The sequence below is a fragment of the Poecilia reticulata genome, chromosome 19 (genome assembly GCF_904066995.2).
Source record: "Poecilia reticulata chromosome 19, P_reticulata-male-v2, whole genome shotgun sequence".
Taxonomy (NCBI): domain Eukaryota; kingdom Metazoa; phylum Chordata; class Actinopteri; order Cyprinodontiformes; family Poeciliidae; genus Poecilia; species Poecilia reticulata.
The window spans coordinates 5556208-5583295 of record NC_088848.1 but is presented as its reverse complement, the minus strand read 5'-3'; the positions used below and the strand labels follow the sequence as shown (position 1 = coordinate 5583295).

The 27088-nt window shown below is 45.2% G+C and overlaps 1 protein-coding gene across 1 annotated transcript; it reads right to left on the bottom strand.

The window, feature by feature from the left end:
• Nucleotides 1–25099, bottom strand: LOC145549186 (uncharacterized; the record flags this gene model as incomplete). Its single annotated transcript, XM_081601012.1, has 10 exons — nt 1–75; nt 160–409; nt 1834–1958; nt 7407–7535; nt 7624–7885; nt 11268–12479; nt 14766–14933; nt 19095–19911; nt 20869–21573; nt 23956–25099. Coding segments are annotated over 10 exons (4887 nt in total), but the record flags the coding sequence as incomplete, so codon positions are not given.
• Nucleotides 25100–27088: the final 1989 nt, after the last annotated feature.

The following is a 27088-nucleotide window of genomic DNA, read 5'->3' as shown; positions in this document are numbered from 1 at the left end:
TCAGACCTGCTTGTAGGGGTTGTTCCTCGGTCGATTCTTGGAAGAAAACGTGTCATCTTGGTTGTCACCGAATCGCTGCAGCAAAGAAAAAGACATAATTTGTGAGCGAATAAAGCAAATGTTTTTTCTTCACAGTGTCATAGGTAGATGTGTACCCACCGAGTTCCTCCCCGATGGAATCGAGCTTTGTCTGCTGTTGCTTGGAGTCGTCTCCAGGTTGGTCCTGCTGCTGAGTTTGGCCTGTGGGATTCGTGGGATCCCAGAAGTTGCCAGGCTGTTTGTTGGTTCTATGTTTGTTGGTTCTATGATCCAGGCAGGAAAACCGTTGCTGCTATAGGATGGTGGAGACCTGACAGTCGGAGGTTTCCCAATGTCTTTTTCTTTGATTTCGTAGCTTTTCAACTTGAATCTGAAAAAAAAGAATAACAAAGAGTAGTGCAACAGTGTCTATTTTGCTCTAGTGTGTTCAAAAAACCGACCAACTTTAAAACGACCACTCACACTTAACACAGATTATAGTTTAATACAAAGGTTGGAATGCAGCTTTAGGAAAAAACAAAAAACAAGACAAAGGTGATTGTTAAAAGGCACCAAGGTAATAAATGAACAGGATTAAAACGTACTTTTTTACTTTCACTAGCAACGTGATCAATACTGCGACCAGCAGGCATCCAAGGATAGACGGAATGATAATAATGATCAACAACCAGGTTAAAAAAGACACGAGAAGGTGTCAGTGAGTCTGAGGCTTTTGCTTCAACAGTTACATATAACATTTTCCAAAGCAATACTGGCTTTTGAGGAAAAAAACAATCCATTTTGATCAACTAGGTTTTGCAGTTTCTAATGAGTTTCTGATGACAAAACTGGCCATTTTGCAAATGTTTATGGTAATTTTGGAAATGCAACATTGCAACTGAGAAGAACTGTAAAAACAAATATTCACAAAGCCTGCAGGGCATTAAGTTACATATTATTTTATATTACCAGACTCTAAAACTGTGGTTCAATGTAAATCATTTTCAAAGCAGGACAGGCGTTACTGGCTGAACATTCGGTCATTTTTCATGTCTTTGTTGCATTTCATGTTTTTCATGTGTTCAAAGCAGGTTAGTGTGATTAACTGGTGGAGATTTTTTTTGTCTACAACAGTAAAGTAACTTTTTTTCAGCTCTGAGCTACCAAGTGGTGGTCAAGGCTGCTGTGATTGCTGCCAAAGAGTGCAAAGAATAAGAAGAGGACCACAGAGACACACAGTGTGAACTACGTCCAACCATCACCTGGCTCTTTCTTTTCTCTTGATGCAAAATATCTATCAACATGCACACAATTTTATTTTAAACACATTGTTGTGATCACTATAATGGTAGTGATTTCTCATGAGCTTAATATTTTGGTGCCCTACTCACTGTGCATGATCCGCGTTGGCAAAGCTACTCCAAAAACACTAATTAAAAACTGAACTTACTGCTTTAATTCAGTCTGTTTACTGAATGCAGAATATATGCGAAAAGTCCTTCAGGAGAAACTGCGAAAAATTGCCATATTACCGTAATGCATAATTCTCAACACTTATTCATGAGAAACAACATATTTCCTTGTCACATTCAGACACTAACCCTTTCGACAGCCTTGAGGACCATAAACCTCATCAGCCAGACATAAGTCTGGTCAGCACTTTCTTCACAGGTGCTTCCACTGAGACATGAGCTTGATAATTAAGACAATAACCACAAACACACCATGGAAGATTTTCATCAGTTCAGTTTGTTTATTTTCTGCTATTTTAATAAAGCTACGTTAAGCTATGACTACATTAAGTAGCTAAGATACCTGGAGTTCCTGTAGTTGTCATTTGACCTGCTGTTGTGGTTAGAGCTGCTGTAGCTGTTGTAGCAGCTGTTGTGGTTGTTGTTAAAGGAGCTCTGGATGTGGTCAGAGTTTCTGTGGTTGTCATCCTAAAGGTACAGACCGCAGCCGTTTCTGCTTGAATGGAAAAGCAAACACTTTTTGTTTCTGCTTTAATGGAAAAGCAAACATTTTTCAACCTCATATGTATAAATTAATCGGTGCATAAATGTGTTCTTTCACAATAACTTTTAAATAAAGTAATCTAAATATATAAAAAGCAGCAGTGCAAACGGCAATCCAAAGGATGAAAATCACAAGGAATGTTTTAGCCATTGTAGAAAGAAACCTGAAGGACAAAATTCTATAAAAAGCCTGAAAACTGTAAGAACTGTGTGTTCATAGGGTGTTTTTGGGAAATAAGTCGCAAATCTTATAAGATTCCTATTATGTAGTGCTAAATTTCTTATAAAAATAAAAATTGCACATGCATGGATTTTACCTGCTACGAGGCTGTCATCATGGAGGGAGTTGGTGAGGAGAGCGGCCATAAGAAAGACCAAGTTGAAAACTATGGAGTTAAAATAATAATAATACTGCAATAAGAAAAAAGTATGTCAAGATGTTGCAAAATAGCAGTAAAAACTTTAAGCTAAAGCAATTCTAGACAAACTAATTTAACTAATTTAATCACAGTGCTATAAAGCGATGATGGGATGGAATCATCCAGTAACTCTGCAGCTCAATATTGGTATTGCCGAATGGTTGCAACGGGACATTAAAGGATTTCTCAAATATGCATGAAAGAATCAAAGCAATACTCCATGTATGTTTTTGATGAGAGAATAACATTACAACTTGATGTAAAGCTCGAAAAAGTTTCCACCTGTCCTCAATTAGCTTGATGCATTCACTAGCATAAATATAAATACCTTCCCAAATCACTGAATACTTTATTATAATTTATTTGTAATAAGTCTCTGTCTCTGAAGGTTTTTTTTTTTTTGGCCCACTTAACAATCAATCAAATTTTATTTGTATAGCACATTTCAGCAGCAAGGCATTTCAAAGTGCTTTACATACTAAAAAAAACAGCATGTGACATTGAATAAACAGTAGGAAAGAAAGATTTTGAAAAGAAAAGATTAAAAAAGATAAAAACATTAAAACCCACACCCCTTTTAGGACTTCGGTTAAACGTCGTTTAACTGGGATTCTAATCCTCTGGGACTTTAGTCAAAAACGCCATTTGACAAGGACTCTAAACCTCCCACTTACAGATTATGTAAAATCTGACCTTTGATATAAAGATATCCTTTATTATCAAATCACTGTAATTTACTCAAGTAAAATTTGAGTGAAGTTAGCATCAACTCAGCTAAATTACTGACTGCTGAGATTGGGGATGCACGCTAAATGAGAAGTGAAGGTTTTTATGGTACCTAAAGAATAGCTATATTGCCAGCCGCTCATTAAACAAAATCACCTTTATAAAACTTGGATCCAATTTGCACTTTTCATTGCTTGTTCCCTTTCAATGCCATCTTGGGTGTGGATGGAAAAAGGATGTTATGTCACCATCACAAAATGACCTGAAGGTCGTCCACGTATCACGCTAAATTGTCAACATATTTTCTAAATATTTTTCCCGCTTTTGTAAATCATATTGTTAGTACATACTATAGATTGGGTTAAGACTAGATAAATACATTTTGTAAATCTAAGTAGTAGTTTCCAAATGTTAAAAACATTAATTAATGATAAGCATCGGTGTTCTCAAAATACTCTAATTTAGGTCCAGCACACTAACCGATCCGTGGATCCATAGGGTGGAATCATTAGAAGACAGTCTTCATTATCACAGCTACGCTGATGTCACACAACTCTACCTTCCTGAGTGTCCTAAATTGACACAAAACGTAACATTATTCCATAATGCAGCAGAAATTATAACAAAATGCCTTTGATTTTGATCAACCTGGGAAGGTTCACTGCTGTTCCCGTTTTCACCATTTGGCATTTAGTGCCTCTCACTGTGCTTTGCTGGAGTCCCAAAGCTTCAAAAATGACTTTGTGACCTTTTCCAGACTGAGAGATCTCAGTTACTTTCTTTCTCACTTGTTTGGAAATTTATTTGAATCTCGCCATGATGTCAAGCTTTTGTAAATCTTTTAGTGTACTATACTTCACTTTCTCCAACAGATCTTACTTTAGTGATGCCTTGATTGAGAACAGGTGTTGGACCAATCATGACTATGTGCATCTAGAGGCAGTGAACTCAGGTGTGATGAACCACAGTGAAATTATGTTTTAACAAGCAATCACTTTTTTTTTTTACACAGGGTCATGTGGGTCTGATTTTTTTTTTTACATTGATAATAAACACTTGAATTTAAACACTGCATTTTATGTTTACTTGTGTTGTCTTTGACTGATATTTAAATAGGCTTAATGATCTGAAACAAGGAAATGTGACTAACATGCAAAAACTTCTAAATGATTATTTAATATGAACAAATAAACAAATATTCAATTTACATGAGTTCCAGCACATAAAGGGGTTGAGTTATAAAAAGGTGGATATGTTGGCCAGAGAAGCAGTCAAAGAAACTGAAATTGAGCAGAAACAATCGCAGTGCGCTGGACAATAAATGCTCCAATTAATCACACATGAGATGACAAACGCCAAATATACAATATATAGTTACACTGCTTAGTTAATGGTGTTTTAAAAACAAAACCAGTAAAAACTGAGTTAATATGTCAGATTCCCTCCTCACCTCGTCTTGATAAGAACAGAGAGCAGTTCGCTGGTCACTTGCGCACCAAGTGATCAGCTGACCACTTGGTGCGCAGACAGTTTCAACTTTACGCACAGAGAACATCGTGGAGCTCATTATTAATCATACTAAGAACAATATCTGTCAGAGAATCCTCTCTGACCTGGTCGCTTTAACGGACCAGAGGCTTTGGAGCGTCTAGCAGCTGATCCGCTTCTGCTGGTTTTTCTCCCGCTGAGGGAAGTGATGCGGGATCAGGAAACGATCAGAGTTCTGCCGTCTGCTAATCACGTCATTTCGTGAAATGTTACCTGATTTCAAAAACGTTCTCGCAGAGAAATAATAAATGTTTCATTGGATGACTACAAATTGGAAATAAAATGATTTTGTTCTTTGACGGACAACAAAAAAACTCCAGCGCCACCTCTGCTCCAAACTACGAACATTGTCGGTCCCTCTTCGGTTTTTTTCTCTTTTTGCGGAGGTTCAATAAATAACTTATTGGCAGCACAACTGAAACACCCAGGAGAAGAATATCAGCTTGTTGTTATGAGTATAAAGGAGGCTGGTATCGCGCCTGATAGTGTCCCCCCTCTGGCTCCGCCACTGCTTATTACCCCGCGATAATAACTCAATAGCCCATGGAAAAACCTTATAAGCTTGTATAAAAGCAGAAAGTACGGTGGCCACCGTAAGAAAGGCTTACAGTATTCAATTATGTCGCATGAACTGATCATTATTGTGAGGGAACGCAAAACCTTTTGCGAGGGGATGCAAAAGAAAAAAAATTCCCCATGTCTCCTGGAGGGCTCCGTACTTAACAAATTGGGTAAACTGCCATTGACATATGTATTTTTTTTTTATGATGTTTTGACTTTTTTATGTTAGTGCTTGTTGCACTGTTGGTGAAATGCCTGTGATACCTGAACTTATTTTCGGTACAGAGCATTGAATGTATTTTAAGGAATGACTTGATCCTTTTTGTGCAACAGATTGTGAATGAATCAGTGTAGAAGCTTATTCGTAATTAATGCTAACCTTGGTAATGAATTTAATTCTAGGATGTATGATGGAATTTTGAAATACTACTAGCTACCAATTTGATTTAACTTCTGATTGATAGTTGCATTTTTGTTGACATAATTCTGTCTGTAATTATTTGATGTCCAATGATTAATACATTTTTTTCAATGTTTTTCTAATTGAAATCAGATTTTTTTTTCCTGCACATTCACCACAAGCTCTTAACTCTTAACTTTACAATTTTAGCATTACATATCACATTATGAGATAAAAACTTAGAAAATTTGCTCAAGGAGTTGGCCAAAGAAGCCAACTTATTACATAAAACGATTTTCATGATTACTTTTTGAATGCAGAATTTCTCACATTATTACATAATGCGACAATACAGGACTGTGATTTCTTGATGTTTAATAGATTAGATTAAATCATGACAATTATATAAATATTCCAACCAGAAATAGAAATATTTGAAGTGCTTCATGTATTATTAAAAACCCAAAGTCAATGAAATCCACCTTTTGAAAATAACCTTAAAGTCAGTATCTATACTTTTATTAATCCCACATTTCTGTATTAAAATGTTATTCATTGGGCTGAAGTGTCTTAATGTCATTTTTTTCATTTGCTGTAACTAAACAGAAAATTCTCATAGATAAAAATGGAAAACATTAGGATGTGAAATTAATCTAAATGTGTTTCGCTGAATTGAGTTATTGCAATAAACACATTTTTCAAACATACATTTTGATCTAAATTGTCTGAATTAGAGGCATAAATGCTAAAAATATAATTGTCCATCATAGGAAATCGCCCTTAAGAAAAATCTGAAACTCATAAATCGTCAATACAACCTTTATTGTTTGCATATAAAATTCTATCAGAGATGTATTCTCTCTGACTTACAGCTTTTCAGTTAAATACCTTATGAGGAAAATACTTTAAATATCACATGAGGCAATAAAAAAGAATAAATATACAAACATTACTCAAACAATTCATTATATAATAAATATAAAGTGTCCAATATAAAGTGTTCATCACTTTTCAAAATACACTTTAAAGTGCTGAACAGTTTCATTCTCTGATTTGCATTGACACAGCACAAAGCATCTAATAAACTTTTTCCAAGGAGTATACAGAAGTGGTTCAAAATAAAAAAACAAAACAAAATTAATTAAGAGAGAAGAATTTGTCTAAAAAACTAAAGGTAAGACAAATATTAAAAACAACTGTAGTTAGTGGGATATGTGTTGTGCGGAGTTAAAATTATTTGTCATTCATTAAATAAAAAGAAAAGTACACAAATCATTTGCTAAACAAATACAATACGGTTTGATTACGTTTTACAGGTTTTGTACAGACAGGGCTGGAATTCCTTGGAGATTTGTTTGTATACAGGAAAGATTTTTTTGTTTACTTTTGCATAGAAAGGTTAAAATTGACCAAAAACAAATAAATAAATAAATAAATTTGGAGAATTTTTCAGCTCATGTCATTTACCAGATTTTGGTTAAAGAAACTTTAGTAAAATCATACATGAACAAAAAAAAATACTCTGTAAGAACTCCTCATCTGTAAACTCAGTGAGGATAAACATAAAAAAAATTATGTGTTTATGCTTAGATAACATAGAGAAAAGAAAGGTTGGGTGACTCTGGACTTAGTAATTATATACTTCATATATATTAAATATTATACACTAAAGGATCCCCTGAAATGATTCAAGTTCCCTTTGCTTTTTTAGGTTACTACTAAGTAAGGGTTAGTCTGGCCTTGGGTCTTGGCGTAAGGGTTTTTGGCTCGGAGTTGACCATAAGGGCTGATGTTCCTGGATGGACTCTGGGAGAATGGAAACATGTCATCTTGGATGTTGCTGAATTGCTGCAGTAGAAAAGAAGAGAGATCATAATTTGTGAGTGAACAGGACAGATGTTTGTCTTCACGGCGTCTCGTTCAGAGGTGTACTCACCGAGTTCATCCCAGAAGGAATCAAGCTTTGTCGGCTGTTGCTCAGAGTCAGCTCAGAGCTGGGCCTGCTGTCCCAGTTGTTGCTGAGTTTGGCCCGTGGGATTTTTGGGGCCGCAGAATTTCCCAGGCTGTTCGCTGGTTCTTTGACCCAGCCAGAAAAGCCATTGCTGCTGCTGTAGGATGGTGGACCTGGGGCAAAAGCAGGGATTTGGTAGGGTTTCCAAATGTCTTTCTCTTTATTCTTGAAGATTTTCTTCCTGAATCTGTTAAAAAAAAAGACAGCAATTGCAAATTTGTCTGTTGTGTTTATAGTTAGATTTTGTTCAGCCAGAACTAATTCATTTTCAAAATCACCCAATTTTGAAAAGACTTTGCACATTTAACATAGTTAGAAACGTAACAAGACAAATGTGAATAAAAAAAAATAACCAATGTGATAAATGGATAGCATTCAAACTTACCTTTTTACTACCACGAGCAGAGTGATCACCAAAGCGAACAGCAGGCATCCAAGTATAGAGGAAACGATCACAAGGATCAACCACCAGTCTAACAACAAAGAAGAAGGCAATATTGAGTCTGTGGCTCTGCATGCTACAACAGGATCACGTAAAATTTTAGCAAGCATTTCGCCTCAATATTTTAGAAGAATTATTTAAAAGATTGTAGTTTTTGAAATAATATTCAGAGAGGAAAGAAAGAGGTCTGAATCTTTAAAAGGTTTGCATGTATAAAAACCTCAAACCACCAAGGCTCAAAGATTGTTTGCAAAATGAGCATCATAGCAGGAACAATCCATTTTACATTTATGCCTTCATGAATATTGAGAACATATGCTGAACATCAGAAAGTGTAAAATATTGGGAGGAGGATATGCAAATTATCATATTCCTAAAATAATGCCTTAAGTTATTTATTTATTTTGGCAAAAGAAAAGACAAAAAGAAAAACATCACCTCCTCTTTTTTTGCCAAAATATAAATTAAGGGGGAAAAACACAGATGACAAAAGGATCACTTGTATCTTTTGTATTTATAAGTTTACAGTTTCATTTGTTCAAAGCAAATGTTAGTGTTGCTCCAGTCTTAAATAACTGTGTAAAATGATACCTTGTCATGTTTTTTGTCCAGCAGTAAAACAATTACAAACTGTCTTCTCATTTCCTCCATGTCAGCCTCTCCCATGTGGTGCTCAAAGCTGCTCTGAGCATAACGGGAGGAAAACCATTGTTTGGCTATTTCTCTTTTCTCTTCCACATCCCCAACTCTTTATATCTATTTATTGCAAAATGTACTCCTTTTGTTTTATAATAATAATAATAATAATACATTTTATTTCAAAGGCGCCTTTCTGGCACTCAAGGACACCGTACAAGAGTAAAAAAAAAAAAAAAAACAGTGACAGAAACAAATAAAATGTAACAATTAAAAATAGATAAAAATAAATAAAACAAAACAATGTTATCTATATAAAATCTATGTAAAATCAGGCAAACCAATTGTGTCATGTGGAAAAGGCAGATCTAAAAAGGTGTGTTTTGAGTTTGGTTTTAAAATGTGATAATGACTTTATGTTTCTAAGGTATGGTGGTAATGAGTTCCAGAGTTGGGGAGCAGAGCGACTGAAAGCTCTGCTCCCCATGGTGGTGAGACGGGCAGAGGGGACAGTGAAATGGATGGAGGAGGATGATCTGAGGGAGCGAGAGGGAATGGCAATATGAATAAGATTTGGTGGGGAGAGATTGTAAAGGGCCTTGAAAGTGTACAGAAGAATTTTGTAATCTATGCGGAACTTGGTGGGCAGCCAATGGAGTCTTTGCAGGACAGGAGTGATGTGGTGCATGGATGGGGTTTTGGTAATGATACGGGCAGCTGAATTCTGGACCAGTTGGAGCTTATGAAGAGATTTCTGGGTGAGACCAAACAGAAGGGAGTTGCAATAGTCAAGGCGTGATGTCACAAGACAGTGAACAAGGATGGCAGTGGAATGGGGAGTAAGGGAGGGGCGGAGGCGGTTGATGTTGCGTAGGTGAAAATAAGCCGAGCGGGTAATGTTATTAATATGAGACTGGAAAGACAGGGTGCTGTCAAGGATGACACCCAGACTCTTTACCTGAGGGGAGGGAGAAACGGGACAGTTATCAATTACAAGACTGAAGCTTTTGATTTTGGCCAGAGTAGATTTGGTACCAATGAGAGGAACCTCTGTTTTATCACTGTTAAGCTTAAGCAGATTTGAGGAAAACCAGGAGTTTTGTTCATACTGTATTAATATTCTTTACAGAATTTATTTTAAACATGTCATTGTTAACATAGTGATCATTAATTTTTACAAGCATACTTTTTTAGTGCCCACTGAATATATTGTGCCCAAGTGTTCTGCCCATACGGTCTTGGTGTATAAACCGTTGGTGGAGGGCTGGGACTGCTTTCATATATTGAAATTGAAAAGTGACACCAAAAACACTGAGGTTATTGATTTGTGAATAGATAAGTGTGTTTTATGAACAGTTTATGAATTTGGAGACACTGAGATAATTTATCATATTGTCTAGATCAGTGGTTCTTAACCTGGGTTCGGTGAGTCGGTCTCAGGGGTTCGGCGGAGCCTCTGCCGCGGAGGTAAAGACACACACTTGTGTTAAGTCGTGATGACGCCCCGCTTCGCCCTCACTTGCTGCAGAGGATCACGTTACATTGCTTAGCCAATCAGTGCAGTGGAGGAGCCCTGATTGAAGGAGTTCCACTCTTAGCATGGATTTGAACTTGTGTCTTTAATTACTTCAGCAAAACTCAGTTTTTACCAAATTCTGAAGACTTCGGTGTACTTCTAAATCTGCTCCTTAGTCGCATCTTTTCGGGGTTGCTACTGCCTCTAGTGGTGTGGGGGTGGTAACACAACTAATATAATTACATTACTAAATCAGAATACCGCAAAGTCTTTATTATTTATTATTAATTTTTCATTCTCTTAAGAATATAGAGCTAATTAAATGATCTAAACAAGACCTTAAAGTGATTCCAATTTCTCTCGATGGCCAACCTGTTGAAACTGTGGCAAATTTTAAATATCTTGAGTTGTCCCTGGACAGTCAGCTCAACTTTGCTGAAAACACTGACTAGATTTTGAAGAACTGTTCTCAGAGACTCTACCTTTTAAGAAGACTCAGTGATCTTGGGGTGACCCACCTAGATTCTAGTTGGATCACCCCTATGTCTTGAATTTTGGGGGAAAAAATATATTTTATTTATCACTACAGAAGGGTTCAGTGAGTGCGCATATGAAACTGGTGGGTTTGGTACCTCAAAAAAGGTTAAGAACCACTGGTCTAGATTAACAATTATCTACACTTAGTAATGAGAAGCACAATTTTTCCTTGTAGCATTATATTAAGATACTCACCATTTTGACAACCTTGAGGACCATAAACTTCACCAGCCACACACAAGCACACGTAAGTCTGGTTATCACGTTCTTCACAGGTGCTTCCACCAAGACATGGGTTTGAAGCACACACACCTTAATAATTAAGACAAGAACCAAAAGAACACCATGTAAGAATTTCAGCTATTAAGTAAGTCCTTAATAATTTACATAATTTATATTTATAAAATTATGAATACATTTATAAATTAGGTAACATACCGGGAGGAACTGTAGTTGTCGTTTGGCTTATGTCTGTGGTTGTTGATGGAGTAACTGTGGTAGACAGTGTGCCTGTAGAAGGTTCTGTGGTAGAGAGTGTGCCTGTTGGAGGCACTGCGGTAGATAGTGTGCCTGTTGGAGACTCTGTGGTAGAGAGTGTGCCTATTGGAGACTCTGTGGTAGAGAGTGTGCCTATTGGAGACTCTGTGGTAGAGAGTGTGCCTGTTGGAGGCGCTGTGGTAGAGAGTGTGCCTGTTGGAGGTGCTGTGGTAGAGAGTGTGCCTGTTGGAGGTGCTGTGGTAGACAGTGTGCCTGTTGGAGATTCTGTGGTAGAGAGTGTGCTTGTTGGAGGCGCTGTGGTAGAGAGTGTGCCTGTTGGAGGTGCTGTGGTAGACAGTGTGCCTGTTGGAGGTTCTGTGGTAGAGAGTGTGCCTGTTGGAGGCGCTGTGGTAGAGAGTGTGCCTGTTGGAGGCGCTGTGGTAGAGAGTGTGCCTGTTGGAGATGCTGTGGTAGAGAGTGTGCCTGTTGGAGGCGCTGTGGTAGAGAGTGTGCCTGTTGGAGGTACTGTGGTAGAGAGTGTGCCTGTTGGAGGCGCTGTGGTAGAGAGTGTGCCTGTTGGAGGTGCTGTGGTAGAGAGTGTGCCTGTTGGAGGCGCTGTGGTAGAGAGTGTGCCTGTTGGAGGCGCTGTGGTAGAGAGTGTGCCTGTTGGAGGCGCTGTGGTAGAGAGTGTGCCTGTTGGAGGTGCTGTGGTAGAGAGTGTGCCTGTTGGAGGTGCTGTGGTAGAGAGTGTGCCTGTTGGAGGCGCTGTGGTAGAGAGTGTGCCTGTTGGAGGTGCTGTGGTAGAGAGTGTGACTGTTGGAGGTTCTGTGGTAGAGAGTGTGCCTGTTGGAGGTGCTGTGGTAGAGAGTGTGCCTGTTGGAGGTTCTGTGGTAGAGAGTGTGCCTGTTGGAGGCGCTGTGGTAGAGAGTGTGCCTGTTGGAGGCGCTGTGGTAGAGAGTGTGCCTGTTGGAGGCGCTGTGGTAGAGAGTGTGCCTGTTGGAGGCGCTGTGGTAGAGAGTGTGCCTGTTGGAGGCGCTGTGGTAGAGAGTGTGCCTGTTGGAGGTTCTGTGGTAGAAAGTGTGCCTGTTGGAGTCGCTGTGGTAGAGAGTGTGCCTGTTGGAGGTGCTGTGGTAGACAGTGTGCCTGTTGGAGGCTCTGTGGTAGAGAGTGTGCCTGTGGGAGGCAGTGTGGTAGGTAATGTATTAGTAGCTCCTGAAGTTGTTTTTATTGGAGCTGGCGTGATGGTGGTTTGAGCTTCTGTAGCTGTTGTGGTTGGAGCTGTTGTAGTTGTAGTCGGGGCTTCTGTAGTTGTTTTTGGAGCATTGATGGTTGTGGTAGGAGATACTGTGGTTGTGGTTGGAGCTACAGTGGTTTTTATTGGAGATGCTGTGGGTGTGGTCGCAACTGCTGTGGATGTGGTTGGACCAACAGTGGTTGTAGTTGGATCTCCTGTAGTTGTGGGTGGAAATGCAGTGGTTGTTTTTGTAGATTCTGTGGTTGTGGTTGGAGCTGCTGTTGTGCTTGGAGCAGTTGTAGTGGTAGTTGGAGCCGCTGTGGTTGTTGTTGGAGCAGCTGTGGTTGTTGTTGGAGCTGTTGTGGTTGTTGTTGGTGCTTCAGTGGTTGTAGTTGGAGCAGCTGTGGATGTAGTTGGAGCCACTGTGGTTGTTGTTGGAGCTCCAGTGGTTGAAGTTCGAGCTGCTGTAGTTGTTGTTGGAGCTGCTGTGATTGTTGTTGGAGCTTCTGTGGTTGTTGGTACTTCAGTCATTGTGATTGGAACTGCTGTTGTTGTGGTTGTAGCTGCAGTGGATGTGGTTGAAGCTGTTGTAGGAGTAGTCAGGGCTTCTGCAGTTGTTGGAGATGCTGTGGTTGTGGTTGGTGCTGTTGTAGTTGTAGTCGGGGCTTCAGTAGTTGTGGTAGATGCAATAGTTGTGCTCAGGGATTCTGTGGTTGTTTTTGGAGGTTCAGTGGTTGTGGTACCTGAGGCTGTGGTTGTGGTTGGAGCTACAGTGGTTTTTATTGGAGATGCTGTGGGTGTGGTCGCACCTGCTGTGGATGTGGTTGGACCTACAGTGGTTGTAGTTGGGGCCGCTGTGGTTGTTGAAGCCACTGTGGTTGTAGTTGGAGCCGCTGTGGTTGTTGTTCGTGCTTCAGTGGTTGTAGTTGGAGTAGCTGTGTCTGTAGTTGGATTAGCTCTGGTTGTTGTTGGAGCTGCTGTGGTTGTTGTGGTTGGAGGCTCTGTCATTGTAGTTGGAGCAGTTGTGGTTGTGGTTTGTGCTGCTGTTGTTGTTGGTGCTGCTGTGGTTGTTGTTGGCGCTTCAGTGGCTGCTGTTTTAGCCGCTGTGGTTGTGGGTGAAGATGCTGTAGTTGTTGTTGGAGCTGCAGTGGTGGTAGTTGAAGCCGCTGTGGCTGTAATTGGAGCCGTTGTGGTTGGAGATGTTGTTGTTGTTGGTGTTGGTGCTGCTGTTGTTGTTGTTGGAGCTGCTGTGGTTGTAGTTGGAGCCGCTGTGGTTGTTGTTGGAGCAGCTGTGGTTGTTGTTGGAGCCCCTGTGGTTGTTGTTGGTGCTTCAATGGTTGTAGTTGGAGCAGCTGTGGTTGTAGTTGGAGCCGCTGTGGTTGTTGTTGGAGTCGCTGTGGTTGTGGTTGGAGCTACTGTGGTTGTGGTTGGAGCTGCAGTTATTGTGGTTGGAGCTGCTGTGGTTGTAGTTGGAGCTGTTGTAGTTGTAGTCGGGGCTTCAGTAGTTGTGGTAAATGCAATAGTTGTGGTCAGGGCTTCTGTGGTTGTTTTTGGAGGTTCAGTGGTTGTGGTACCTGATGCTGTGGTTGTGGTTGGAGCTACAGTGGTTTTTATTGGAGATGCTGTGGGTGTGGTCGCACCTGCTGTGGATGTGGTTGGACCTACATTGGTTGTAGTAGGGGCCGCTCTAGTTGTTGTAGCCGCTGTGGTTGTAGTTGGAGCCACTGTGGTTGTTGTTGGTGCTTCAGTGGTTGTAGTTGGAGTAGCTGTGTTTGTAGTTGGTGCAGCTCTGGTTGTTGTTGGAGCTGCTGTGGTTGTGGTTGGAGCTGCAGTTGCTGTGGTTTGAGATGCTGTGGTTGTCAATGAAGGCAGTGTGGTTGTTGTTGGTGCTTCAATGGTTGTAGTTGGAGCAGCTGTGGTTGTAGTTGGAGCCGCTGTGGTTGTTGTTGGAGCTGCTGTGGTTGTGGTTGGTGCTGCTGTGGTTGGAGATTCAGTTGTGGTTGGAGCTGCTGTGGTTGTTGTTGGAGCTGCTGTGGTTGTGGTTGGAGATGCTGTGGTTGTGGTTGGAGCTGCAGTTGTTGTGCTTGGAGCTGCTGTGGTTGTTGTTGGAGCTGCTGTGGTTGGAGCTGTTGTAGTTGTAGTCGGGGCTTCAGTAGTTGTGGTAGATGCAATAGTTGTGGTCAGGGCTTCTGTGGTTGTTTTTGGAGGTTCAGTGGTTGTGGTACCTGAGGCTGTGGTTGTGGTTGGAGCTACACTGGTTTTTATTGGAGATGCTGTGGGTGTGGTCGCACCTGCTGTGGATGTGGTTGGACCTACAGTGGTTGTAGTTGGGGCCATTGTGGTTGTTGAAGCCACTGTGGTTGTAGTTGGAGCCGGTGTGGTTGTTGTTCGTGCTTCAGTGGTTGTAGTTGGAGCTGCTGTGGTTGTGGTTGGAGCTGCAGTTGATGTTGTTTGAGATGCTGTGGTTGTGGTTGGAGCTGCTGTTGTTGTCGTTGGAGGCTCTGTCATTGTAGTTGGAGCAGTTGTGGTTGGTGATGCTGTTGTTGGTGCTGCTACGGTTGTTGTAGGTGCTTCAGTGGTTGTTGTTTTAGCCGCTGTGGTTGTGATTAGGGATGCTGTAGTTGTTGTTGGAGCTGCAGTGGTGGTAGTTGGAGCCGCTGTGGCTGTAATTGGAGCGGTTGTGGTTGGAGATGTTGTTGGTGTTGGTGCTGCTATGGTTGTTGTTGGAGCTGCTGTGGTTGTAGTTGGAGACGCTGTTGTTGTTGTTGGAACAACTGTGGTTGGTGTTGGAGCCGGTGTGGTTGTTGTTGGTGCTTCAATGGTTGTAGTTGGAGCAGCTGTGGTTGTAGTTGGAGCCGCTGTGGTTGTTGTTGGAGCTGCTGTGGTTGTGGTTGGAGCTGCTGTGGTTGTGGTTGGAGCTGCTGTGGTTGTGGTTGGATTGTAGTTGAAGTCGGGGCTTCAGTAGTTGTGGTAGATGCAATAGTTGTGGTTGGAGAAGTTGTTGTGGTTGGAGCTGCAGTTGTTGTGGTTGGTGCTGTTGTGGTTGTGGTTGGAGCTGTAGTTGTTGTGGTCGGAGCAGCAGTGGTTGTGGTTGGAGCCGCTGTGGTAGTAGTTGGAGATGCTGTGTTTGTTGTTGAAGTTGCTAAGGTTGTGGTTGGAGCTACTTTGGTTGTTGTTGGAGCTGCAGTGGTTGTGGATGGAGCTGTTGTTGTGGTTTGAGAAGCAGTTGTTGTGGTTGGAGCTGTTGTAGTTGTTGTTGGAGCTGCAGTTGTTGTGGTTAAAGCTGCTGTGGTTGTGGTTGGAGCAGCTGTGGTAGTAGTTGGAGCTGCTGTGGTTGTTGTTGAAGTCGCTAAGGTTGTGGTTGGAGCTGCTGTGGTTGTTGTTGGAGCTGCAGTGGTTGTGGATGGAGTTGTTGTTGTGGTTGGAGCAGCAGTGGTTGTTGTTGGAACTGCAGTGGTTGTGGTTGGAGATGTTGTAGTTGTGGTTGGAGCTGCAGTTGTTGTGGTTGGAGCTGCTGTGGTTGTGGTTGGAGCTGTAGTTGTTGTGGTTGGATCAGCAGTGGTTGAGGTAGGAGCCGCTGTGGTAGTAGTTGGAGCTGCTGTGGTTGTTGGTGAAGTTGCTAAGGTTGTGGTTGGAGCTACTTTGGTTGTTGTTGGAGACCCTGTGGTTGTTGTTGGAGCTGCTGTGGTTGTGGTTGGAGCTGCAGTTGTTGTGGTTGGAGCTGTTGTTGTGGTTGGAGCAGCAGTGGTTGTTGTTGGTGCTGCAGTTGTTGTGGTTGGAGAAGTTGTTGTGGTTGGAGAAGTTGTTGTGGTTGGAGATGTTGTAGTTGTGGTTGGAGCTGCAGTTGTTGTGGTTGGAGCTGCTGTGGTTGTGGTTGGAGCTGTAGTTGTTGTGGTTGCAGCTGCTGTGGTTGTTGTTGGAGCTGCAGTGTTTGTGGTTGGAGATGTTGTAGTTGTGGTTGGAGTTGCAGTGGTTGTTGTTTGAGTAGCTGTGGTTGTTGTTGGAGCTGCTGTGGGTGTAGTTGGAGCCGCTGTGGTTTTTGTTGGAGCTACAGTGGTTGTGGTTGGAGCGGCAGTTGTTGTGGTTGGAGCTGCAGTGGTGGTAGTTGGAGCCGCTGTGATAGTAATTGGAGCTGCAGTGGTTGTTGTTTGAGCCGCTGTGGTTGTTGTTGTTGCTTCAGTGGTTGTAGTTGGAGCAGCTGTGGTTGTTGTTGGAGCTGCTGTGGATGTAGTTGGAGCCGCTGTGGTTTTTGTTGGAGCTACAGTGGTTGTGGTTGGAGCTGCAGTTGTTGTGGTTGGAGCCGCTGTGGTAGTAGTTGGAGCTGCTGTGGTTGTTGTTGAAGTCGCTATGGTTGTGGTTGGAGCTACTGTGGTTGTTGTTGGAGACCCTGTGGTTGTGGTTGGAGCTGCTGTGGTTGTTGTTGGAGCTGTTGTGGTTGTTGTTGCAGCTGCAGTGGTTGTGGTTGCAGCTGCAGTGATTGTGGTTGTAGCTGCAGTTGTTCTGGTTGGAGCTGTTGTGGTTGTTGTTAGAGCTGCAGTGGTTGTGGTTGGAGCTGCAGTTGTGGTTGGAGCTGTTGTGGTTTGAGCAGCAGTGGTTGTAGTTGGAGCAGCTGTGGATGTAGTTGGAGCCGCTGTGGTTTTTGTTGGAGCTACAGTGGTTGTGGTTGGAGCTGCAGTTGTTGTGGATGGAGCCGCTGTGGTAGTAGTTGGAGCTGCTGTGGTTGTTGTTGAAGTCGCTAAGGTTGTGGTTGGAGCTACTGTGGTTGTTGTTGGAGCTGCAGTGGTTGTGGATGGAGCTGTTGTTGTGGTTGGAGCAGCAGTGGTTGTTGTTGGTGCTGCAGTTGTTGTGGTTGGAGAAGTTGTTGTGGTTGGAGAAGTTGTTGTGGTTGGAGCTGCTGTTGTGGTTGGAGCTGCTGTGGTTGTTGTTGGAGCTGCAGTGGTTGTGGTTGGAGTCGCGTTGTGGTTGGAGCTGCAGTGGTGGTAGTTGGAGTCGCTGTGATAGTAATTGGAGCTGCAGTGGTTGTTTGAGCCGCTGTGGTTGTTGTTGTTGCTTCAGTGGTTGTAGTTGGAGCAGCTGTGGTTGTTGTTGGAGCTGCTGTGGATGTAGTTGGAGCCGCTGTGGTTTTTGTTGGAGCTACAGTGGTTGTGGTTGGAGCTGCAGTTGTTGTGGTTGGAGCCGCTGTGGTAGTAGTTGGAGCTGCTGTGGTTGTTGTTGAAGTCGCTATGGTTGTGGTTGGAGCTACTGTGGTTGTTGTTGGAGACCCTGTGGTTGTGGTTGGAGCTGCAGTTGTTGTGGTAGGAGCTGCTGTGGTTGTTGTTGGAGCTGCAGTGGTTGTTGTTGGAGCTGCAGTGGTTGTGGTTGGAGCTGCTGTGGTTGTGGTTGGAGCTGTAGTTGTTGTGGTTGGAGCAGCTGTGGTAGTAGTTGGAGCAGCTGTGGTTGTTGTTGGAGCTGCTGTGGATGTAGTTGGAGCCGCTGTGGTTTTTGTTGGAGCTACAGTGGTTGTGGTTGGAGCTGCAGTTGTTGTGGTTGGAGCCGCTGTGGTAGTAGTTGGAGCTGCTGTGGTTGTTGTTGAAGTCGCTAAGGTTGTGGTTGGAGCTACTGTGGTTGTTGTTGGAGCTGCAGTGGTTGTGGATGGAGCTGTTGTTGTGGTTGGAGCAGCAGTGGTTGTTGTTGGTGCTGCAGTTGTTGTGGTTGGAGCTGCAGTTGTTGTGGTTGGAGCTGCTGTGGTTGTTGTTGGAGCTGCAGTTGTTGGAGCTGTTGTGGTGGTTGTTGGAGCTGTTGTGGTTGTTGTTGCAGCTGCAGTGATTGTGGTTGTAGCTGCAGTTGTTGTGGTTGGAGCTGTTGTGGTTGTTGTTAGAGCTGCAGTGGTTGTGGTTGGAGCTGCAGTTGTGGTTGGAGCTGTTGTGGTTTGAGCAGCAGTGGTTGTAGTTGGAGCAGCTGTGGATGTAGTTGGAGCCGCTGTGGTTTTTGTTGGAGCTACAGTGGTTGTGGTTGGAGCTGCAGTTGTTGTGGATGGAGCCGCTGTGGTAGTAGTTGAAGTCGCTAAGGTTGTGGTTGGAGCAGCTGTGGTTGTGGTTGGAGCCACTGTTGTTGTGGTTTGAGCAGCAGTGGTTGTTGTTGGTGCTGCAGTTGTTGTGGTTGGAGAAGTTGTTGTGGTTGGAGAAGTTGTTGTGGTTGGAGCTGCTGTTGTGGTTGGAGCTGCTGTGGTTGTTGTTGGAGCTGCTGTGGTTGTTGTTGAAGTCGCTAAGGTTGTGGTTGGAGCTGCAGTGGTGGTAGTTGGAGTCGCTGTGATAGTAATTGGAGCTGCAGTGGTTGTTTGAGCCGCTGTGGTTGTTGTTGTTGCTTCAGTGGTTGTAGTTGGAGCAGCTGTGGTTGTTGTTGGAGCTGCTGTGGATGTAGTTGGAGCCGCTGTGGTTTTTGTTGGAGCTACAGTGGTTGTGGTTGGAGCTGCAGTTGTTGTGGTTGGAGCCGCTGTGGTAGTAGTTGGAGCTGCTGTGGTTGTTGTTGAAGTCGCTAAGGTTGTGGTTGGAGCTACTGTGGTTGTTGTTGGAGACCCTGTGGTTGTGGTTGGAGCTGCAGTTGTTGTGGTAGGAGCTGCTGTGGTTGTTGTTGGAGCTGCAGTGGTTGTGGTTGTAGCTGCAGTTGTTGTGGTTGGAGCTGCTGTGGTTGTTGTTGGAGCTGCAGTGGTTGTGGTTGGAGCAGCTGTGTTTGTAGTTGGAGCAGCTGTGGTTGTTGTTGGAGCTGCTGTGGATGTAGTTGGAGCCGCTGTGGTTTTTGTTGGAGCTACAGTGGTTGTGGTTGGAGCTGCAGTTGTTGTGGTTGGAGCCGCTGTGGTAGTAGTTGGAGCTGCTGTGGTTGTTGTTGAAGTCGCTAAGGTTGTGGTTGGAGCTACTGTGGTTGTTGTTGGAGCTGCAGTGGTTGTGGATGGAGCTGTTGTTGTGGTTGGAGCAGCAGTGGTTGTTGTTGGTGCTGCAGTTGTTGTGGTTGGAGCTGTTGTTGTGGTTGGAGCTGCTGTGGTTGTTGTTGGAGCTGCAGTGGTTGTGGTTGGAGATGTTGTAGTTGTGGTTGGAGCTGCAGTTGTTGTGGTTGGAGCTGCTGTGGTTGTTGTTGGAGCTGCAGTTGTTGGAGCTGTTGTGGTTGTTGTTGCAGCTGCAGTGGTTGTGGTTGCAGCTGCAGTGATTGTGGTTGGAGCTGCAGTTGTTGTGGTTGGAGCTGCTGTGGTTGTGGTTGGAGCTGTAGTTGTTGTGGGTGGAGCAGCAGTGGTTGTTGTTGGTGCTTCAGTTGTTGTGGATGGAGAAGTTGTTGTGGTTGGAGAAGTTGTTGTGGTTGGAGCTGCTGTATTGGTTGGAGCTGCTGTGGTTGTTGTTAGAGCTGCAGTGGTTGTGGTTGGAGCCGCTGTGGTAGTAGCTGGAGCTGAAGTGGTTGTTGTTGAAGTCGCTAAGGTTGTGGTTGGAGCTACTGTGGTTGTTGTTGGAGACCCTGTGGTTGTGGTTGGAGCTGCAGTTGTTGTGGTAGGAGCTGCTGTGGTTGTTGTTGGAGCTGCAGTGGTTGTGGTTGCAGCTGCAGTGATTGTGGTTGGAGCTGCAGTTGTTGTGGTTGGAGCTGCTGTGGTTGTTGTTGGAGCTGCAGTGGTTGTGGTTGGAGATGCAGTTGTGGTTGGAGCTGTTGTGGTTTGAGAAGCAGTGGTTGTTGTTGGTGCTGCAGTGGTTGTGGTTGGAGCTGCAGTTGTTGTGGTTGGAGCCGCTGTGGTAGTAGTTGGAGCTGCTGTGGTTGTTGTTGAAGTCGCTAAGGTTGTGGTAGGAGCTGCTGTGGTTGTTGTTGGTGCTTCAGTTGTTGTGGATGGAGAAGTTGTTGTGGTTGGAGAAGTTGTTGTGGTTGGAGCTGCTGTTTTGGTTGGAGCTGCTGTGGTTGTTGTTAGAGCTGCAGTGGTTGTGGTTGGAGCCGCTGTGGTAGTAGCTGGAGCTGAAGTGGTTGTTGTTGAAGTCGCTAAGGTTGTGGTTGGAGACCCTGTGGTTGTTGTTGGAGCTGCAGTTGTTGTGGTTGGAAACGTTGTTGTGGTTGGAGTTGCTGTGGTTGTTGTTGGAACTGCAGTGGTTGTGGTTGGAGATGTTGTAGTTGTGGTTGGAGCTGCAGTTGTTGTGGTTGGAGCTGCTGTGGTTGTGGTTGGAGCTGCAGTTGTTGTGGTTGGAGCTGCTGTGGTTGTTGTTGGAGCTGCAGTGGTTGTGGTTGGAGCTGCAGTTGTGGTTGGAGCGGGTGTTGTGGTTTGAGAAGCAGTGGTTGTTGTTGGTGGTTCTGTGGTTGTGGTTGGAGCTGCTGTAGTTGTAGTTGGAGCCGCTGTGGTTGTTGTTGGAGCAGCTGTGGTTGTTGTTGGAGCCCCTGTGGTTGTTGTTGGTGCTTCAATGGTTGTAGTTGGAGCAGCTGTGGTTGTGGTTGGAGCCGCTGTTGTTGTGGTTTGAGCAGCAGTGGTTGTTGTTGGTGCTGCAGTTGTTGTGGTTGGAGAAGTTGTTGTGGTTGGAGCTGCAGTTGTTGTGGTTGGAGCTGCTGTGGTTGTGGTTGGAGCTGTAGTTGTTGTGGTTGGAGCTGTAGTGGTTGTGGTTGGAGCTGCTGTGGTTGTTGTTGAAGTCGCTAAGGTTGTGGTCGGAGCTACTGTGGTTGTTGTTGGAGACCCTGTGGTTGTTGTTGGAGCTGCTGTGGTTGTGGTTGGAGCTGCAGTTGTTGTGGTTGGAGCTGTTGTTGTGGTTGGAGCAGCAGTGGTTGTTGTTGGTGCTGCAGTTGTTGTGGTTGGAGAAGTTGTTGTGGTTGGAGAAGTTGTTATGGTTGGAGCTGCTGTTGTTGTGGTTGGAGTTGCTGTGGTTGTTGTTGGAGCTGCAGTGGTTGTGGTTGGAGATGTTGTAGTTGTGGTTGGAGCTGCAGTTGTTGTGGTTGGAGCTGCTGTGGTTGTGGTTGGAGCTGTAGTTGTTGTGGTTGGAGCAGCAGTGGTTGTTGTTGGGGCTGCAGTTGTTGTGGTTGGAGATGTTGTAGTTGTTGTCGGATCTGCAGTGGTTGAGGTTGGAGCCGCTGTGGTTGTTATTGGAGTCGCTAAGGCTGTGGTTGGAGCAGCTGTGGTTTTTGTTGGAGCTACAGTGGTTGTGGTTGGAGCGGCAGTTGTTGTGGTTGGAGCTGCAGTGGTGGTAGTTGGAGTCGCTGTGATAGTAATTGGAGCTGCAGTGGTTGTTTGAGCCGCTGTGGTTGTTGTTGTTGCTTCAGTGGTTGTAGTTGGAGCAGCTGTGGTTGTTGTTGGAGCTGCTGTGGATGTAGTTGGAGCCGCTGTGGTTTTTGTTGGAGCTACAGTGGTTGTGGTTGGAGCTGCAGTTGTTGTGGTTGGAGCCGCTGTGGTAGTAGTTGGAGCTGCTGTGGTTGTTGTTGAAGTCGCTAAGGTTGTGGTTGGAGCTACTGTGGTTGTTGTTGGAGACCCTGTGGTTGTTGTTGGAGCTGCAGTTGTTGTGGTTGGAAACGTTGTTGTGGTTGGAGTTGCTGTGGTTGTTGTTGGAGCTGCAGTTGTTGGAGCTGTTGTGGTGGTTGTTGGAGCTGCAGTGGTTGTGGTTGCAGCTGCAGTGATTGTGGTTGGAGCTGCAGTTGTTGTGGTTGGAGCTGCTGTGGTTGTTGTTAGAGCTGCAGTGGTTGTGGTTGGAGCTGCAGTTGTGGTTGGAGCTGTTGTGGTTTGAGCAGCAGTGGTTGTAGTTGGAGCTGCAGTGGTTGTGGTTGTAGCTGCAGTTGTTGTGGTTGGAGCTGCTGTGGTTGTTGTTGGAGCTGCTGTGGGTTTTGATGAAGTCTCTAAGGTTGTGGTTGGAGCTACTGTGTTTGTTGTTGGAGCTGCAGTGGTTGTGGATGGAGCTGTTGTTGTGGTTGGAGCAGCAGTGGTTGTTGTTGTTGTTGTTGTGGTTGGTGATGGAGTTGTTGTGGTTGGAGCAGCAGTTGCTGTGGTTGGAGCTGCTGTGGTTGTGGTTGGAGCTGTAGTTGTTGTGGTCGGAGCAGAAGTGGTTGTGGTTTGAGCCGCTGTGGTGGTAGTTGGAGCTGCTGTGGTTGTTGGTGAAGTTGCTATGGTTGTGGTTGGAGCTACTTTGGTTGTTGTTGGAGACCTTGTGGTTGTTGTTGGAGCTGCAGTGGTTGTGGTTGGAGCTGCAGTGGTTGTGGATGGAGCTGTTGTTGTGGTTGGAGCAGCAGTGGTTGTTGTTGGTGCTGCAGTTGTTGTGGTTGGAGAAGTTGTTGTGGTTGGAGAAGTTGTTGTGGTTGGAGCTGCTGTTGTGGTTGGAGCTGCTGTGGTTGTTGTTGGAGCTGCAGTGGTTGTGGTTGGAGATGTTGTAGTTGTGGTTGGAGCTGCAGTTGTTGTGGTTGGAGCTGCTGTGGTTGTGGTTGGAGCTGTAGTTGTTGTGGTTGGAGCAGCAGTGGTTGTTGTTGGGGCTGCAGTGGTTGGAGATGTTGTAGTTGTTGTCGGATCTGCAGTGGTTGAGGTTGGAGCCGCTGTGGTTGTTATTGGAGCTGCTATGGATGTAGTTGGAGCAGCTGTGGTTTTTGTTGGAGCTACAGTGGTTGTGGTTGGAGCGGCAGTTGTTGTGGTTGGAGCTGCAGTGGTGGTAGTTGGAGTCGCTGTGATAGTAATTGGAGCTGCAGTGGTTGTTGTTTGAGCCGCTGTGGTTGTTGTTGTTGCTTCAGTGGTTGTAGTTGGAGCAGCTGTGGTTGTTGTTGGAGCTGCTGTGGATGTAGTTGGAGCCGCTGTGGTTTTTGTTGGAGCTACAGTGGTTGTGGTTGGAGCTGCAGTTGTTGTGGTTGGAGCCGCTGTGGTAGTAGTTGGAGCTGCTGTGGTTGTTGTTGAAGTCGCTAAGGTTGTGGTTGGAGCTACTGTGGTTGTGGTTGGAGACCCTGTGGTTGTTGTTGGAGCTGCAGTTGTTGTGGTTGGAAACGTTGTTGTGGTTGGAGTTGCTGTGGTTGTTGTTGGAGCTGCAGTTGTTGGAGCTGTTGTGGTTGTTGTTACAGCTGCAGTGGTTGTGGTTGCAGCTGCAGTGATTGTGGTTGGAGCTGCAGTTGTTGTGGTTGGAGCTGCTGTGGTTGTTGTTGGAGCTGCAGTGGTTGTGGTTGGAGCTGCAGTTGTGGTTGGAGCTGTTGTGGTTTGAGAAGCAGTGGTTGTAGTTGGAGCTGCAGTGGTTGTGGTTGTAGCTGCAGTTGTTGTGGTTGGAGCTGCTGTGGTAGTAGTTGGAGCTGCTGTGGGTTTTGATGAAGTCTCTAAGGTTGTGGTTGGAGCTACTGTGTTTGTTGTTGGAGCTGCAGTGGTTGTGGATGGAGCTGTTGTTGTGGTTGGAGCAGCAGTGGTTGTTGTTGGTGCTGCAGTTGTTGTGGTTGGATAGGTTGTTGTGGTTGGAGCAGCAGTTGCTGTGGTTGGAGCTGGTGTGGTTGTGGTTGGAGCTGTAGTTGTTGTGGTCGGAGCAGAAGTGGTTGTGGTTTGAGCCGCTGTGGTGGTAGTTGGAGCTGCTGTGGTTGTTGGTGAAGTTGCTATGGTTGTGGTTGGAGCTACTTTGGTTGTTGTTGGAGACCTTGTGGTTGTTGTTGGAGCTGCAGTGGTTGTGGTTGGAGCTGCAGTTGTTGTGGTTGGAGCTGTTGTTGTGGTTGGAGCAGCAGTGGTTGTTGTTGGTGCTGCAGTTGTTGTGGTTGGAGAAGTTGTTGTGGTTGGAGAAGTTGTTGTGGTTGGAGCTGCTGTTGTGGTTGGAGTTGCTGTGGTTGTTGTTGGAGCTGCAGTGGTTGTGGTTGGAGATGTTGTAGTTGTGGTTGGAGCTGCAGTGGTTGTGGTTGGAGCTGCAGTGGTTGTGGTTGGAGAAGTTGTTGTGGTTGGAGAAGTTGTTGTGGTTGGAGCTGCTGTTGTGGTTGGAGCTGCTGTGGTTGTTGTTGGAGCTGTAGTGGTTGTGGTTGGAGCTGCTGTGGTTGTTGTTGAAGTCGCTAAGGTTGTGGTTGGAGCTGCTGTGGTTGTTGTTGGAGCTGCAGTGGTTGTGGATGGAGCTGTTGTTGTGGTTGGAGCAGCAGTGGTTGTTGTTGGTGCTGCAGTTGTTGTGGTTGGAGAAGTTGTTGTGGTTGGAGCTGCTGTTGTGGTTGGAGCTGCTGTGGTTGTTGTTGGAGCTGCAGTGGTTGTGGTTGGAGAAGTTGTTGTGGTTGGAGAAGTTGTTGTGGTTGGAGCTGCTGTTGTGGTTGGAGCTGCTGTGGTTGTTGTTGGAGCTGCAGTGGTTGTGGTTGGAGATGTTGTAGTTGTGGTTGGAGCTGCAGTTGTTGTGGTTGGAGCAGCAGTGGTTGTGGTTGGAGCCGCTGTGGTAGTAGTTGGAGCTGCTGTGGTTGTTGTTGAAGTCGCTAAGGTTGTGGTTGGAGCTACTGTGGTTGTTGTTGGAGACCCTGTGGTTGTTGTTGGAGCTGCTGTTGTTGTGGTTGGAGCTGCTGTGGTTGTGGTTGGAGCTGTTGTTGTGGTTGGAGCAGCAGTGGTTGTTGTTGGTGCTGCAGTTGTTGTGGTTGGAGAAGTTGTTGTGGTTGGAGAAGTTGTTGTGGTTGGAGCTATAGTTGTTGTGGTTGGAGCTGTAGTTGCAGTGGTTGTGGTTGGAGATGTTGTAGTTGTGGTTGGAGCTGCAGTTGTTGTGGTTGGAGCTGCTGTGGTTGTGGTTGGAGCTGTAGTTGTGGTTGGAGCAGCAGTGGTTGTTATTGGGGCTGCAGTGGTTGGAGATGTTGTAGTTGTTGTCGGATCTGCAGTGGTTGAGGTTGGAGCCGCTGTGGTTGTTATTGGAGCTGCAGTGGTTGTAGTTGGAGCCGCTGTGGTTTTTGTTGGAGCTACAGTGGTTGTGGTTGGAGCGGCAGTTGTTGTGGTTGGAGCTGCAGTGGTGGTAGTTGGAGTCGCTGTGATAGTAGTTGGAGCTGCAGTGGTTGTTTGAGCCGCTGTGGTTGTTGTTGTTGCTTCAGTGGTTGTAGTTGGAGCAGCTGTGGTTGTTGTTGGAGCTGCTGTGGATGTAGTTGGAGCCGCTGTGGTTTTTGTTGGAGCTACAGTGGTTGTGGTTGGAGCTGCAGTTGTTGTGGTTGGAGCCGCTGTGGTAGTAGTTGGAGCTGCTGTGGTTGTTGTTGAAGTCGCTATGGTTAAGGTTGGAGCTACTGTGGTTGTTGTTGAAGACCCTGTGGTTGTGGTTGGAGCTGCAGTTGTTGTGGTTGGAGCTGTTGTGGTTGTTGTTGCAGCTGCAGTTGTTGTGGTTGGAGCTGTTGTGGTTGTTGTTAGAGCTGCAGTGGTTGTGGTTGGAGCTGCAGTTGTGGTTGGAGCTGTTGTGGTTTGAGCAGCAGTGGTTGTAGTTGGAGCAGCTGTGGTTGTTGTTGGAGCTGCTGTGGATGTAGTTGGAGCCGCTGTGGTTTTTGTTGGTGCTACAGTGGTTGTGGTTGGAGCTGCAGTTGTTGTGGATGGAGCTGCTGTGGTAGTAGTTGGAGCTACTGTGGTTGTTGTTGGAGCTGCAGTGGTTGTGGATGGAGTTGTTGTTGTGGTTGGAGCAGCAGTGGTTGTTGTTGGTGCTGCAGTTGTTGTGGTTGGAGAAGTTGTTGTGGTTGGAGAAGTTGTTGTGGTTGGAGCTGCTGTTGTGGTTGGAGCTGCTGTGGTTGTTGTTGGAGCAGCTGTGGTTGTTGTTGGAGCTGCTGTGGTTGTTGTTGAAGTCGCTAAGGTTGTGGTTGGAGCTGCTGTGGTTGTTGTTGGAGCTGCAGTGGTTGTGGATGGAGCTGTTGTTGTGGTTGGAGCAGCAGTGGTTGTTGTTGGTGCTGCAGTTGTTGTGGTTGGAGAAGTTGTTGTGGTTGGAGCTGCTGTTGTGGTTGGAGCTGCTGTGGTTGTTGTTGGAGCTGCAGTTGTTGTGGTTGGAGAAGTTGTTGTGGTTGGAGAAGTTGTTGTGGTTGGAGCTGCTGTTGTGGTTGGAGCTGCTGTTGTTGTTGTTGGAGCTGCAGTGGTTGTGGTTGGAGATGTTGTAGTTGTGGTTGGAGCTGCAGTTGTTGTGGTTGGAGCAGCTGTGGTAGTAGTTGGAGCTGCTGTGGTTGTTGTTGAAGTCGCTAAGGTTGTGGTTGGAGCTACTGTGGTTGTTGTTGGAGACCCTGTGGTTGTGGTTGGAGCTGCAGTTGTTGTGGTAGGAGCTGATGTGGTTGTTGTTGGAGCTGCAGTGGTTGTGGATGGAGTTGTTGTTGTGGTTGGAGCAGCAGTGGTTGTTGTTGGTGCTGCAGTTGTTGTGGTTTGAGCAGCAGTGGTTGTAGTTGGAGCAGCTGTGGTTGTTGTTGGAGCTGCTGTGGATGTAGTTGGAGCCGCTGTGGTTTTTGTTGGAGCTACAGTGGTTGTGGTTGGAGCTGCAGTTGTTGTGGTTGGAGCCGCTGTGGTAGTAGTTGGAGCTGCTGTGGTTGTTGTTGAAGTCGCTAAGGTTGTGGTTGGAGCTACTGTGGTTGTTGTTGGAGCTGCAGTGGTTGTGGATGGAGCTGTTGTTGTGGTTGGAGCAGCAGTGGTTGTTGTTGGTGCTGCAGTTGTTGTGGT